Genomic DNA, 14,246 nt, shown 5'->3' with positions numbered 1-14,246 from the left:
GCGACCTCTGTCCGTTCTCCACACGCGTGGTCGTTTTTCACACCACTCTCCACTCGGTCCCACCGCCAGTCGACTCCTGTCCATCTCTCTCACCACTCTTCCCACTGGAAACACGCTTGTCCTCACCCTCTACTCGCTCTCAAAGCAACCAAAAACCAACCAAAAAGCTAACTGAGGGCGGAGGCCTGCGCAAGCGCAAGCATCGTCCCTACCTAGGTGAAACCATTCCTGCGCACAAGGCGCATTGCTGGAAATGGTAAACAGTCTTAATATAAGAAACGGAAATTTTGCTATCGCTAACAGGGTTACGTCGTGGCGGGAGCCTCGACCATTCACAAAAAAAAAAAAAAAAAAAAAAAGAATCCAACAATGTCTATGCAACAATGCCAATAAACAGACGCAACAATGTAAATACAATAATGTAAACACAACAATGCTAAGCGCAACAATGACTATAAACAAGTAGAACAATGCAACACGTCGACTTATGAAATCTCTGAACTCGACGGTAAGGTACGGAGAATGTTCAATAAAAATTCTCTGAAACCCTAGCTGAAAGAGGAGTAATTGAGTGAGGTTTCAGGATTCTATCATGTTTGTTTCACAGATATAACGAAATGACATATACGGTTGCTAGAGACACCAGAAAGGTAACCGCGCCTGCGAATGACTTAATCGCTGAGAAGGCGACAAAGTTTGAGTTGATCCTATGCTGTCTCGCAACGAAATTTTGTAATTCTGTAATTGCCGAGGTATTTGTACATGCACGTGTGGTTGGGGTACTTGTTTACTTAACTGATTAGAGATTTGATTGAGTTGTTTAAGTTTGGAAAAGAATTTAAAATAATTAGTGATGTTATATCTGCATATACTAAAACAAAAAAGTGAGAAATTAGTTACATTCAATAACTTCTTATATTCTAGCATAAAGATTAACAGTCGTCCTTATTTTAGTAACATGTTGTACTATTGAGTGATCTTATTAGTTAATTGAAATTTTGTTTGTGTGTTAGTTGTAAGGTGCACAAAGTTGGTAGAGTTCGAGTCAGGTTCCAGCGGCTGCTAACTCCTGCAAATGAGCATGACGAACAGCTGAGTGCGTTACGTGCTGCCTGTCTTTAAGGAGCAAGTGACTGAAACTGTTATGCTGTTGAAATGTGAGGACAGTCACGGGCAATTGAGTTGAGGCTGGCTTTTCTAGGTTGAATGCACCATCTCATCTCAATGAGGAGTGTTTTGCCAGTCCAGGTTTATAGTCCGATTCCCGAACGGGCTGAACCTTGAGATGAAAAGGAAACCAGGCTTTGGCATATTAATCTGGTTTATATAAACAAAGATGCCTTATTATACGATATTTCGTACCTCACTTCATCAAAATTTTATTGATTTTATTAATTTTGGCCTTGACTATCCAACTTGCGGCAACGTGACATCACACCGCTTTGTATAACTTGAATTATACAAGAACATTGGGGTACAAAGTTGAAGAGAAATTATTTCTGGGGGTACGCGAACAACAACGGTTGAATACAACTGCTCTATAGTATGTAGCAGGAGTGCTAACCAGCCTTCTGTGACGTCACTGCAAACGTTCGAATCAAAATACGATAGCGAGGTTAGAAAAGAAGAAACTAAATCTGCCACAGGTACTCCTAAAATCTGATGAAAAAAACATAGATAAGAATTTAAAAAACATCTGTCATTAATGCCTTTCATTGTATGCACTGTTCTGCATTAATAATAATAATCTGTGGCGTAACAGCCCTCTGAGAGCCGAACCCCCAGCCATTGCTAGTTTCCATGACCGGATTACGCTACCCATTGTAGCTCCCCAATTTCCTCATGATGCTGGATTGGCACCGGTCCCATACACCGGTCCCCCCCCCCCCCAAAAAAAAAAAGATGCATTAACCAGCAAAGTTGGTGGCCGCTTGTCAGTCAGCTGCTCACCGCTGTCAACTGCGACACGAAGCTAACGGTGGGCGTATTGAACACCTACAATACATTTGCCAACTCGCCAAGTGCCTATGATGACGTACGCAATGGTTTAGTTTATTTTAATGCTTTTCTTTCGTTCACTGAATATGTGTATACATCTTTGTTGGGACACTCTCCATTGATATTATTATTTTCGCCATAAAATATTTCCGATCATCAACATTTCCTTGCTGACTGCACGGAATTCGCAATCGAGTGAACGAGGTATTTAAAAAGGACACAAGCTGCAGAGGTTCATACCACGCCATCTACTTCACTATCATACTGCGTCATCAGAAACACGAGTCGAACGACATTCTGCTCTTCCCTCTCTGAAATGCGATTAAGATAATCCACACCTTCGTTCTCTCTTTGTCCTCGATTTAGATAATTGACGCGGGGATTTAGGGGCGAGGTAGCTGAGAAGCAAAATGAACGAGACCGGGGTTCAATTCTCGAACGCTCTCCTTATTTTCACGCTGACCCAGGGGCCCACCCAGCCTCACACCGAATTAGTACGGGATTTGCAGCTGAACGTTCACTTCTGTCCAGTGCCGAGGCTATGAATGCTTAGAGCGACATAAAAAACTTTATTAAGTTATAATTCAACACAGGTACATTCTTTACAGTAGTAATTGTTGAGGAAATTAAAGTCTGATCTGAACTTCAAAGTCAATATAAGCTGCAAGATGCGTCTTATTTTCGTGGGCTTGTAAGTTATATATTTTCTGAAAAACAGATAATTTAACAGAAACTGGCAAGGACAGGAAGTCATTTGTAGCAAAATTTTGGCCGCTTTAAGATACACAGTTTTTTTCTTAAATAATTTTCTATGCGGTGCATATTTAACAAAATACAACATAAAATAATTGATTAGTTTCTGCGGTGATATTTCTTTGCGATGGTGTGTTTCAAATAGTTAGTGCTTAACTTCAAAAGATAAAGTCATATATGCAATAGGCAAGAGTCAAGGCACTTGCCAAATTGAAATACAAATGCTGCTTTGCTCAAAACTCGACAGTCTCGTATCTTATTTTTTAAAATACTGCCGGCTTTTCTGCTTTTAATAAAAATGAATCGTGATTAAAAAACAAAACATGATGTACTCAAAGTATGCGCAACAACAACTTTTGCACAAACTGGTCATTACAGGAGTTAAAACAGGTAGACAGAGGGACGCGTCTGGATAGCTCCAGAATATTTTGATATCTACATCAGCGCAATGCAATATAAACTTAGTACAATAGTGACACATGTGAAATTAAAGAAATTATTTGCCTGAGCACGTTCTACGAATTACGTGTCGAGTATTTTATCTTAATTTTTACCTACGAAACTTTAATTTTAACCTTCGCGACCCTGTGTTGTGACATCGTATGTGAATCTCTAACTGGGGTGTTGACACACCCAAATAATTTTTCTGTCTGAAGTACAGGAATGCAAACAAGTCTATTACTGGTGCCCTTAACAACAATTCCAAAGTCAATGAGATTCATATGCCACTTTTTATTCGTTATTTGTTGAAAACTACGTAAAAAATTAAACATAAACAATATGTTATAATTTTAAATTAATGGAATAAAACTTTAGTAGGCTTACTGTTCGCGTAACATGTTGACTCACGCACGACAGCCTGGGAATTGCGCTCTGACAATTACTGGCTGGAACCGTAGCGAAGACGTGTGAGGCTCTACTACGTGGTTTTAATGCAAACACCAATTCTTTCCAATTTTTCTTCATACGTCCACAGAAGTAAATGCAGCAAGTCTGCATGTTTCTAAATATTTTCCTATACATATTTTTTAAACTGGTGATGACAAATGTACAACAAAAACTCTGTTTATAAGAAACATATTATGTACATTATATGAAATAAAGCTATTGCATCAATAGTTTAATCAAAACATTAATCCCATATAGATAAGAAAGAGCAGACTTGAAAACCAGTGATAAAAAGCAATGCAGAAGGCTTCGAAGAAAAACAGCATGTATTCTGCTGTTTACAGAAGAAGCATACGAAGTCTAGAGATGCGGTTCAACGGACAGCATAACTGTAGCTCTTACTTCACCAAGTTCACGCTTCAGCCGTCTTCATTCCCACGTACTTATGGATATGAAGTTGGATGAGTTGGGAAGTTGGGGAAATTATGTCAATAAAATGAAATGGAATTCTCTACCTAGGATTCGATTCATGGTTTCTTCGGAGGAAGTCAGTTCCTGTTAACCAAATATCGTACCTCACTTTACTGGTACGAGGCTGTCCATCGTGAAAATTCCAGCTCATGCGTAGGAGAAAGGGGATTCAACACCTGTTCACTAACATTACGTCAGAATTTAATGTAGCCTTATATGCCAATGAAGCTCTTGGGATTTTCTGTGCTGTTTGTATATCAGATATTTTAGAAACAGGATTATATGATTCATTCCCCCTCCCCAGTAAAAAAGAAGAATAATTTCAGCCCCGTAGGACTACGTGTCCATCCGACACCACAGAAGGCAATGACATGCAATGGAAGTGGAAGAAGCACACTGACCGGACCGTATAAAGAGTTGGTTTTAGTTCCTTTGCAAAATATAACCTCAAATGTTCGCACTATGGACATGCTTGTACTTTTTATTCAATGAAGTATGCCACACATAGGTTACTTTCTCAGCATTTCAAAGTCCACAAGCTTCCTAGCAATGTCACTATCATTTCCCCGAACGTTCGTATCTAGTCGTCATGCTGGGATCCCAGACGGCGTTTTTCAAAGGTAAATACTTATTGAAAGCGAAACGATAGAACAATGACGCTCAGGTAGGTGAGATTTATGGCTATCGCGGCAGCGAATATGTAGCTTACATCTGGCATGTTGCGCCCTGTAATCTGGTAGAAGTTAATCGGTGTTTGCTGCCTACATCATCACTCATAGTCTTGATGATGGAGGCAGCAGGCATCTCTGAAACATGAGTAAACCTCTACCAGACTACACGGCGTAACATGCCAGAAGACAGTTTCATGTTCAACGCTGAGACGGGTTTCAAATTCTTCCGTCTCATGATAACGACTTAGCAAATTGGCAGCGAGAACTAAGGAGTCTCCAAATAATTAACGCGAAACAAAATAAAAGACACTGCATATTTGCACCGCATTAATAACAGCGTTTACGAATGGTTATCAGGTACATATGAAGTCAAATTACAGTTGTGAACAATAATCATTTGTGTGAAGTCGGATTACCACATTCACTCTGAGACTTCCATCCTTGCTGAAGATGATTGGCCACATGCATGTTCCAGCTGCCTTTACATTTAGGTAAAAAGAAACATGCTCTTATTGTGTTGGAATCAGATACTTTGAGTGTGGGAGTTACGAAGTACCGTTACACAAAAATTAACCCCTTTCTAGGAGTTCGTAACGAATATTTATCGTAGTGGTTTACCACAGCTCATAACATGAAATTTAACTGCTGTTTAGCTATTATAAGAAGTCTAGGAGGCAGAGGTTGGCCTTAGGCCGTAAATAAGCAAAGAACCGAGGGCTGTACTCCGTAACAATTAATATTGAAGGACCTTGGCTTTATATATCTGGCAGATTTTCAGAATGTGTGGGAAGTTCACTGAACTCGGGCACAACAATCGATCAACTTCTTGTCAATCGTACATTGGCATTAATAAGTAATTTCTTTTCGAAGAAGTGTCTCTTCCCTCTACCAACACAAATTGATTTTCTGTATCTACTCACCGAAAACGTACTCGCGTCTCTTTTAAACTGAGGTATCAAAATGTGCTGCTCTCTACCGCAACTCACATTACTTACCTGCAAAATTAAAGGGAATATCTGAATATCTAAGTTGAAAAGAAATCCACGCTATTATACATAAATAAAACGTCCACATAACTTCAATTAATACTAAACGTAACAATAATTTTATTTTAAATTGCAATAAAATCCCCGGTAACGACAAACTTTATTTTATGATGATTGACTTCTACGAGCTCTGCTAATTAATAATAATAATATACTCTATTTGTGCACTAATCGCAAATGTACAGAAAGGACTGACGGTGAAAGGCTTGAGCTTTCATACAAATGAAGTTCAGTTTAATATCCGGCAATCTTTATTTCAACATAATAACTACGGTAAACGAAAATTGCGTAACAAGGAATCTAGAAATATCCTGTACATTTTACATCAAACATAGCAACCCGTTTAGAGTTAAAACTCATATAGAATCGTCAGTGTACAAAAGGATTCTCAGCATAAAATGTGACAACATTTTCCAAAGCTCTGATAAAAGTTGGGGAATATAATGAACGAGTAAAATATTTTAAGGCTTCAAAAGGTTTAAAATGACATACAGAAAAATTAAGAGAATAAAACACATTTATACTTATTTTCAGCTTCCTGGAATAAGTTATGCTGCATTAATAGTACGTCTTTTAATTTAATTTTCACATACACAAAGTAAAATCATTTTACAGAATTGTTGCCGTTCCGTTCATTATAATCAATTCAAATGTCTCCCTTCGAGTGCGTATGCAATTTAAAATAGGGGTGCATTACATGATACGAGCACTACCATTCTATTTAATCATCCATTATATCCTTACTTTTAAATATAAAATATAAATAGTGACACTTGTAAAATTTTCTATAAAACAAAAAATGATCAGTGCCACCAAATTAAATTAAATCAGCTGTAAAATATGAAAGCTATAATTAATCGAGTTCATGTCTGGATGAATGGAATCAGGATTTATAATATTCAATGTCTGACTACAAAAAATACGCCACTGTCACTCATTACCCATGTCTCTTGGGTTCAAAAGTCTTTCATGGAACATAGTTCGTTATCATTATAATAAATTTATAATAACAATAACATGGAATATCACGACGCACACGCGATCTGAAATTCATATACCATTCCCTTTTGTGGTAAGAGTATGAGCTCAAATATGCTTTCTTGAAAGAGTTCAGAATCGCCACTTTAGCCGTCTGTAGTACGCCCGCTTTAGAATCGTCAAAAAGGGACACACTGAATTTGTGTGGGCATTGACAAGTGCAGTAGAAACATGAACTACGGAAAATGGCTTACGGGAAAGTAGGCCTACTCCCAGTGCAAAACAAAAATTTCATACTGGAAATAAAAGTAAGAAAACAGCATTTAAAGCAACAGGTCTACTTGTGAGTTTTGCGTATTCGGTCAAAGTGGTAGCTAAATAGTCAGAGGAATCAGCTTAAAATTAGTTTGTTCACACCGCAGACTCAAAGAACCGTAAATTATCATTATCTTCCCATTGCAATCATATCAACTCCATTCTGTTTATCATATAAAATAGCAAAGTTTTGGTTGCAACTTATGTAACATTGCCTTCAAACTGATTAGGTTATGTATCGTAGAATGACAGACAAATTTGTGAATGATAAATTCTAAGGGATGTGAAAGGAATCTACTATCTACTTAGGTGTCTGGAATGCCTGAGGATAACCACAATAAACCTCAGCCAGTAGCCTGTAGGAAGATTCCTGGTCCAGTGAGACATGTTTATATAATTTGATGCAAATTCTTGGATATCTTCCTTCGTCCGTTAATTGAAGAAATAAAAATAATTAAATACACATGACGTTTTGGAAGCTGGCTCTGGTTTCGTGCTCTGGTAAAAGCATAAACCTAGTCAGTTCAATCCATAGGAACGGAACCAAGTAGGTAGGATGATGGAGGCAGAGCCAACTTTCGAAAATTCGTGTCTTTAATTTGTAAATTAACGGACGAAATAAAATGTCCAACAATATGTATCAATTTAAAAACAACTTCGGCAAAGTATTCTCACGAATACCGCCGTTTCGTTTCCCACCAGTTTGTGTTAAAACTAAATTTGCCTTTTCTCGCCGTCCGCTGCTGGTCCGATCACTAACGATACTAACAGTTTAAGAAAAACTGCTACTAGTGCAACTTAGGATACAGGATTCTGACATAAAGGCCGGAGGTAGACGAGAAAAACATATACAGGGTTCGAAAGCGACCGGGTGATTAGTTGGTGAGCCAGACAATGCAACAATGAGGTTAGCCATCTGTAATGGGCTTGAACCAAAGGCACCTGGGAATAAAGCAAACGCGCCATCTAGCAGCCCGTGCTTGTGACGCAGGGGAATGAGAAATGAAGTATCAGCTGCTGATGGTTGGAACACAAGAATTACAGCCCGTAGCACGGAGCTATGTCTAGTCGACTTCTACAGCCGACAACTTCTAATTAGGCCGCACCTCCAACAGGAAAGAAAGTACACGCGACCTACAGATCGATGGCCCAGGAGCAAGAGAAGTGCACAGTGACGCCGCATCGACGTTTCGGTACCATAAAGACAAAAGAACCTCTTTTCAGGTTCTTAACAGTACACTATATCACCTTGCAGACATTGAATTAAAAAATTGATTTCCTCTGCTAAAAATTTGATAGGCTTATGAAGTTGCCACAAATTCATAAAATTTATAAACTTATGATAAGTCTGAAAAATGATTTATGTTTCAGGAATCAGAGATATGAGATATGCTTACAGCGTTTTATTTTGAAGACCTGAAGGGAAGACACCATTTGGAAGACCTAGACGTGGATGGGACGGTAACATTAAGATGGGTCTTAAGTAATTATGGTGTGACAATCTGGACTGGATTTTTCAGTTCGCGATGTGATCCAGTGGCAGACTTTTCTGAACACGGTAATGAATCTCAGTGTTCAATGAAAGGAGGCGTATTTCTTAACAGCTGAACAACTATTACTTCTCATGAATGAATCTGCTTCAAGGAGTGAGGTAAGTATTATCTCATGTTTGCTGTGATTATTCAACCCAGGCCTAAATAGGAGTATCACAAATCTGTACGACCACTTACATCCCACTTTAAATACAATAAAAATGGGCACTCAAATCTGTATATCGACCGATCCCGATATTAAATTAATACTGATTAAAAATGATGGAATATGACCACATTTATGCATTAAAAATGCATTTCTTCGTTTGCATGACGCTTACGGCAGGGTGGTCCAGCTTTTTAGTAGTACTTTGACTAGTTCTGCTTTCTCTGGTCTAGTTAAATTTTCATTGTTTGAAATGACGGCAGACAATTCCTCTGAAGACATGGAACGTGGGTCTGATAAGTTAAACTCCAAGGCACGACTGTTCAATCCTACATTTCGATCCTTTCTCCTGATTTCATTAACTGGGCTTCCCGCACATTTTTACACAATCAATTTCACATTTATCCATAATAGTGTCTTGCACACTTTCATTAAACTGGGTTCTTCCTGTTTCGTTACCCGACGACGAGGTACATCTTATACCACCATTTCTATCATTAAAATTATAATAACTCCAGCGGATCTCTCTTTACTCAGTTCCTTCTTGTGCAAGTGTTCAATCATTCTCACTGTCAGTGAAGTTGTCATTCATCAACTTAGTTGGGTTTGTTGTCACTGTGGCTGGGTAATGGTCTGAAAGAACGCCATTAGGTGATACAGAAACTTGTCTGTTTCTTCTTCCGCCATCGCCTCTCCTTCTTGAGGAAATTTACATGTTATTGTCTTCCCATCTTTAGTATAATCTAAACATCTTCCTTTAAAGTCCACAACTAGGCCATTGTCTGCCATAAAATCAGCTCCTAAAATCATGGAGGCAAGCAGCTGGCTTGAAACCACGAACACTTTTGCCATCAATGCTTACTGCAGTTTCTTTAGGTGTCGGGTGTGATTCCCTAAAGCCGAAATTAGGACAGCTCCTTGTACCGGAATCCCCGATGTCTCAAGTCCCTGCGCCGTTACTTTATTATAAACTCTTCCGAAATAATGCTGATTCGAGAGCCAGAATTCAAGATGGCGTCTATTTCCTCATTTCCTAGTCGCACTTTTACATAACGACAATTTTTAAAATTTGAGTCATTAATATAAAATATAAGCATTTCACTTTCTAGGTCAAATCCTTCAATTTCATCATAATTTAGATTCCTCGATTTGTTTGTGAGAGCTACTTAATTTTTTCGAGACGACCCGTGGTAAAATCTTGAAGCTGAGACAGGGTAAGGGTCTCTACACTGCCCGATCCAAATTTCGCTGGTTGTTATTGTTTTTGCCTGCCATTGGGAAGAATCTCTGGTCAGGTACGGCTTCTTTCGTAAGGGCTAGCTTCAGGGTTTTGTGCGGTGTGGCTCGATTTGTTTGATAAGAAAGGTTCCCGGTCTCTGTTACCTCCGCGTGAATAACCTTACCATACATTACCTACAAGGTCTGCCACAAAAGCAGCTAGATAAAAGTACAAAGCATGCCAGCAAATTAGTCAAGGTTAAATGCCTACCAAGCAATTATGTAATGTGTTAAAATTAGGCATAAAATTTTAAAGTATAATTTGTATAACTACTATAATTTTAGAAGCATAATAATGTAAACAGCACATGTATACATCTTTATTACATTCTATGGATCCATAAGTTAGTCAGATGACAGTACGGTGTGGAATAATTCATAATAATATAATTCATATAACAAATACAATTAATACTATTATAAAGAATTCACACACAACATAAATAAAGGGTTCATGTAGAGTAGTGATACGTTACAAACAATTCCACCCATTAAACATATCAGATAAATTATACTACATTACCTGGTAAATGTAATGTCCTCCTCAAATTCCAAATTTTATGAGCATGTTTTAATACCAGAGAAGAATATTCACTCCTGAGGAATGCTAACTCGGTGACTCTCTTCTTAAGTTGTTCTGTTTCATAAAACATCTCATAACAAGGATGAATGTCTTCAAGAACTACATACACAATTAACTCCAACATTTAAGGTGAAATGCAACAAAGATGATAATATAACAAACAAGACAAAATAAATTAAAAAGTTCAAATTGTGTATGTAAAAACAAAATGTTCTGAGCAGAACTTTACACTTATTTTCCTTTGTGATCTACAGTCTATATTGTGATGTTAATAAGAAATACAACTTCATAATTATACAAGTAATGATCAATTTATGGACACAGTTTCCACTAGTACAGAATCACAGTATAAGCTAGGTTAGCTCAGTCAGTATAGTGCCTAACTATGGACTGAATGACCAGAATTCAATCCTTGGTAGGAGCAAAGTATTTTTCTTCTAGCATTTGGATTCAGACAAACTCTGTGGCCTACTCAGCTTCCTACTTTATGGGTGCCAGGGGTCTTTACTCTAGGTGTGAAGGACAACCAGAATGTGATGCCCCCATCTGGTGCCAAGGTCAAGAACGAGTAGCAGCTATACCTCCTCTGTCCCCAAGTGCCTTCATGGTGTAGTGGGGCAGCTTCACTTTACTTTACAGATTCCCATTATATTAAATTTGTCAGATAGAGCCTCCAGAGTTACCATATATGTAAACATCCAAATAAAAAAGCTAAATCTAGATTTTGCACAGCTGCCATCATGTTTTATATTCTCTCACATTAGTAACATGACCACCATGGTGGTATTACTGATGACAAAACATTAAAGCATAAAAGATGCTAGCATTAGTGACTGAAATCAAAATCCATCACAAGGGCATTACTTGTTTTCTACTAGAAACTTCTGCCTATATTTTGTTTTGTACAAACCCAAGTCTGTTTTCAATCCAAAATGAGATTCCTCACCACCTAACATTTCCGTCAAAGCTTTCATATGAGCTACCACCTCACTTGTTTCTTTATTCTGATGTTCCAACTGTGTCATCATCTCTGCGCGCAGCTCCTCAAATTGAACAGTGTAATACTGTAACAAAAAAAGCATGACAACACACATAAAGACAAGATGAAAATAACTCTCACACATACAACGCAATAAAACATACATTGCCTCTCTTGAATAGAATATCTTTTGTTTGCACAGCACAAATTTTCATGGGGTAGCTCAGTCAGTATCGTGACTGGCTACATACTGGATGACTGGGGCTTGATCCCTGACAAAGGCAGAGAATTAATCCTCTAGCCTCTGCAGCCAGACCAGCTCAGGGACCCACTCAGCCTGCTGTTCAACGAGTACTGGGGTCCTTTTCAGGTGATAAAACACAGCCAGGGTGTGATGCTGGCCACTCACCTGTTTCTAGTGCGAAGATTTAGAATGAGTAGGAGCTATATTACCTCTCCCCCAAAGTACCTACATGGTGTATAATGGGACACCATTACTTTTACTTTACAAACTAGCATCCAGGTAAAACCAGAATGCACTTCTCCAGTACACAACAAGCATTATATAAGCAAAAGTGAAGCTGTCCCATTACATGCCATGGAGGAATTTATGGGGAGGAGAGGAATAGTCCCTATTCATTCTTGACTTTGGCACTATATGGAGGTGAGTGGCCAGCATTACTTCCCCCAAGGAAAGCGACCCAGGTACCCACTAGATGGGAAGCTGTGTGGGCCCCAGAGCTGATCTGGATGCAGAAACTAGGAGAAAAATCCTTTAACCCTGCCAGAGTAAAGGATAATTACATTTACAAATACTTCGCAGCATCATATCTAGTTGTGCATGGATGCCAGGGACAACCACCTTCAGCTCCTGATGTGACAACTGCAGTGTATACCTACATTTGATCACCACTGGTGCATAAATAGTGGTTTTATTTCTGAAAGCCTGTAGCCTTTACAAGAGGATCACTTTTTAAAAAATAGATCCGTGTTTCAGAAAACTGTTTATAAATAAGGTGTGACTTTAAAATTCAATGCCACATTCCACATACCAGGCAGAGACTGGCACAGTACAGTGGGGCATAATTAGACATGTTACGCTTAGAAAACCATTACATAACATCTCTATTCATATATAATTAATCCAAAATAAGGAAGGGCAGCTCAGAAGAAAATATTCAGCTACTAGAGACATGACACAAAACGCAGAGGTGGGCTAGCACATTGATTATTGCTACTTCCCTTGAAAAGTTTTTAAATTCAGCCAGAGGTGAAAATAAATAAAGATGCTTTGTGAGTTGATGCTTTCATGGTGGAGGAAATATGGATGTTTTAAAATTCCTTGTTTGCATGAAACAAATAAGTTATCTTAATATGACTTAACAATGCCATCCTTATCATTTAAAATTACATAAAGAGGTGCTTAATACAAAGGAAAACAAAGAATGCAAAAAAAATGTGATTGAAAACCCCCAAGGAGACCATATGGGACACCTAAACATAGTTGAATAGATAATATAAAAATGCACATAAGAAATAATGCAACCTAATAAGTTTGACTGCATTACATTTCGCTCAGATTTCACTGTTCACAACTAGTAAAATGCTTTGATTAATTACTTGGAATTCTTCAGGTGCAGTCAAGGCCCCCATCCTCCTCTTAAAACAGCCTTGTCACACGCAAAATAATGGAACAATTCCACAAACCCTGGACAATTAGATTGTGCAACACACCAGATGACAAATCAAATGACCAAAATGCCTTAAAATGCTGTTCCAAGAGAGAGGAATGTGTTTAAAAACAATTTAAAAAGTCAGTGTGTATTACTAACATTCAAAATAATAATGTAAAGATTTTTTATGACTAGAGCACTGGATACGATATTGCTCAACTGAATTTACTACCTAACTTGTTCCGAAGTACAACATGAAAGAATCTTGTAAATGAAAATCTGAAGGAACAGAAGCAACAAACATCTGACGAACATAACATATATCTATTTATTTGCCGTCATTATGATTAATTTATAAAAATCCTCCCATCATACATGAAACAACTTCCAATAGGCAAATGAAGTATCCTAACATCAAACTGGCTAATAAATGCATAAATATGATAAGGTGTTTTGAAACAGAATATTGCAATTGCCAGCTTCATAAAACAATGAATGCTAATCGACCCAGTGCATGTGCTCTGGTGTAATTATTTTATGATTTCATCAGTTCCAAACAAATCATCCCCATGAGACGACTCACTGACAAATGTGTCTGGATGCCTTTTCTGACAAATAACACAACAATAACAAATTCTAATTTTCAAACGTTAAAATAGTACTAATCCCCAAAAGAACGTAACTAGCAACGATAAAAAATCGAATTCTCATTACCAAGGATGAACTACTGCAATTGTTAAGTCGAATTAATGACAACCATAAGGCGAAACAACAGCTCCCAATTTGGACATGGAATTCCCTTGTCGACTCGGCCAATACTATTATTTTATGAAACAAAAACTGAGGCACATGGAGGAACTGCATAATTTGTATTCTCCATCCCATATCATCTGTTTACAGTTTCCCACTCGACAG

The 14,246-nt window shown here is 38.0% G+C and overlaps 1 protein-coding gene across 1 annotated transcript in view; it reads right to left on the bottom strand.

Annotated features, from left to right (window-relative positions):
• Positions 1 to 10,433: 10,433 nt before the first annotated feature.
• Positions 10,434 to 14,246, bottom strand: part of LOC147873171 (neuropeptide F-like) — a 169,214-nt gene continuing 165,401 nt past the window's right edge. Inside the window, exon 4 of the mRNA XM_087352699.1 lies at positions 10,434 to 11,743. Coding sequence (XP_087208825.1) covers positions 11,704 to 11,743 — 40 coding nt within the window. The 3' untranslated portion in view covers positions 10,434 to 11,703. The remainder of the gene's footprint in view (positions 11,744 to 14,246) is intronic.

The sequence above is a fragment of the Zootermopsis nevadensis genome, unplaced genomic scaffold (genome assembly GCF_977971745.1).
Source record: "Zootermopsis nevadensis isolate Lab colony 2312 unplaced genomic scaffold, Znev_1.0 Znev_ptg000021l, whole genome shotgun sequence".
Classification (NCBI taxonomy): domain Eukaryota; kingdom Metazoa; phylum Arthropoda; class Insecta; order Blattodea; family Termopsidae; genus Zootermopsis; species Zootermopsis nevadensis.
Note: the sequence above shows the minus strand (reverse complement) of the source record. Positions and strands in the feature narration are given on the sequence as shown.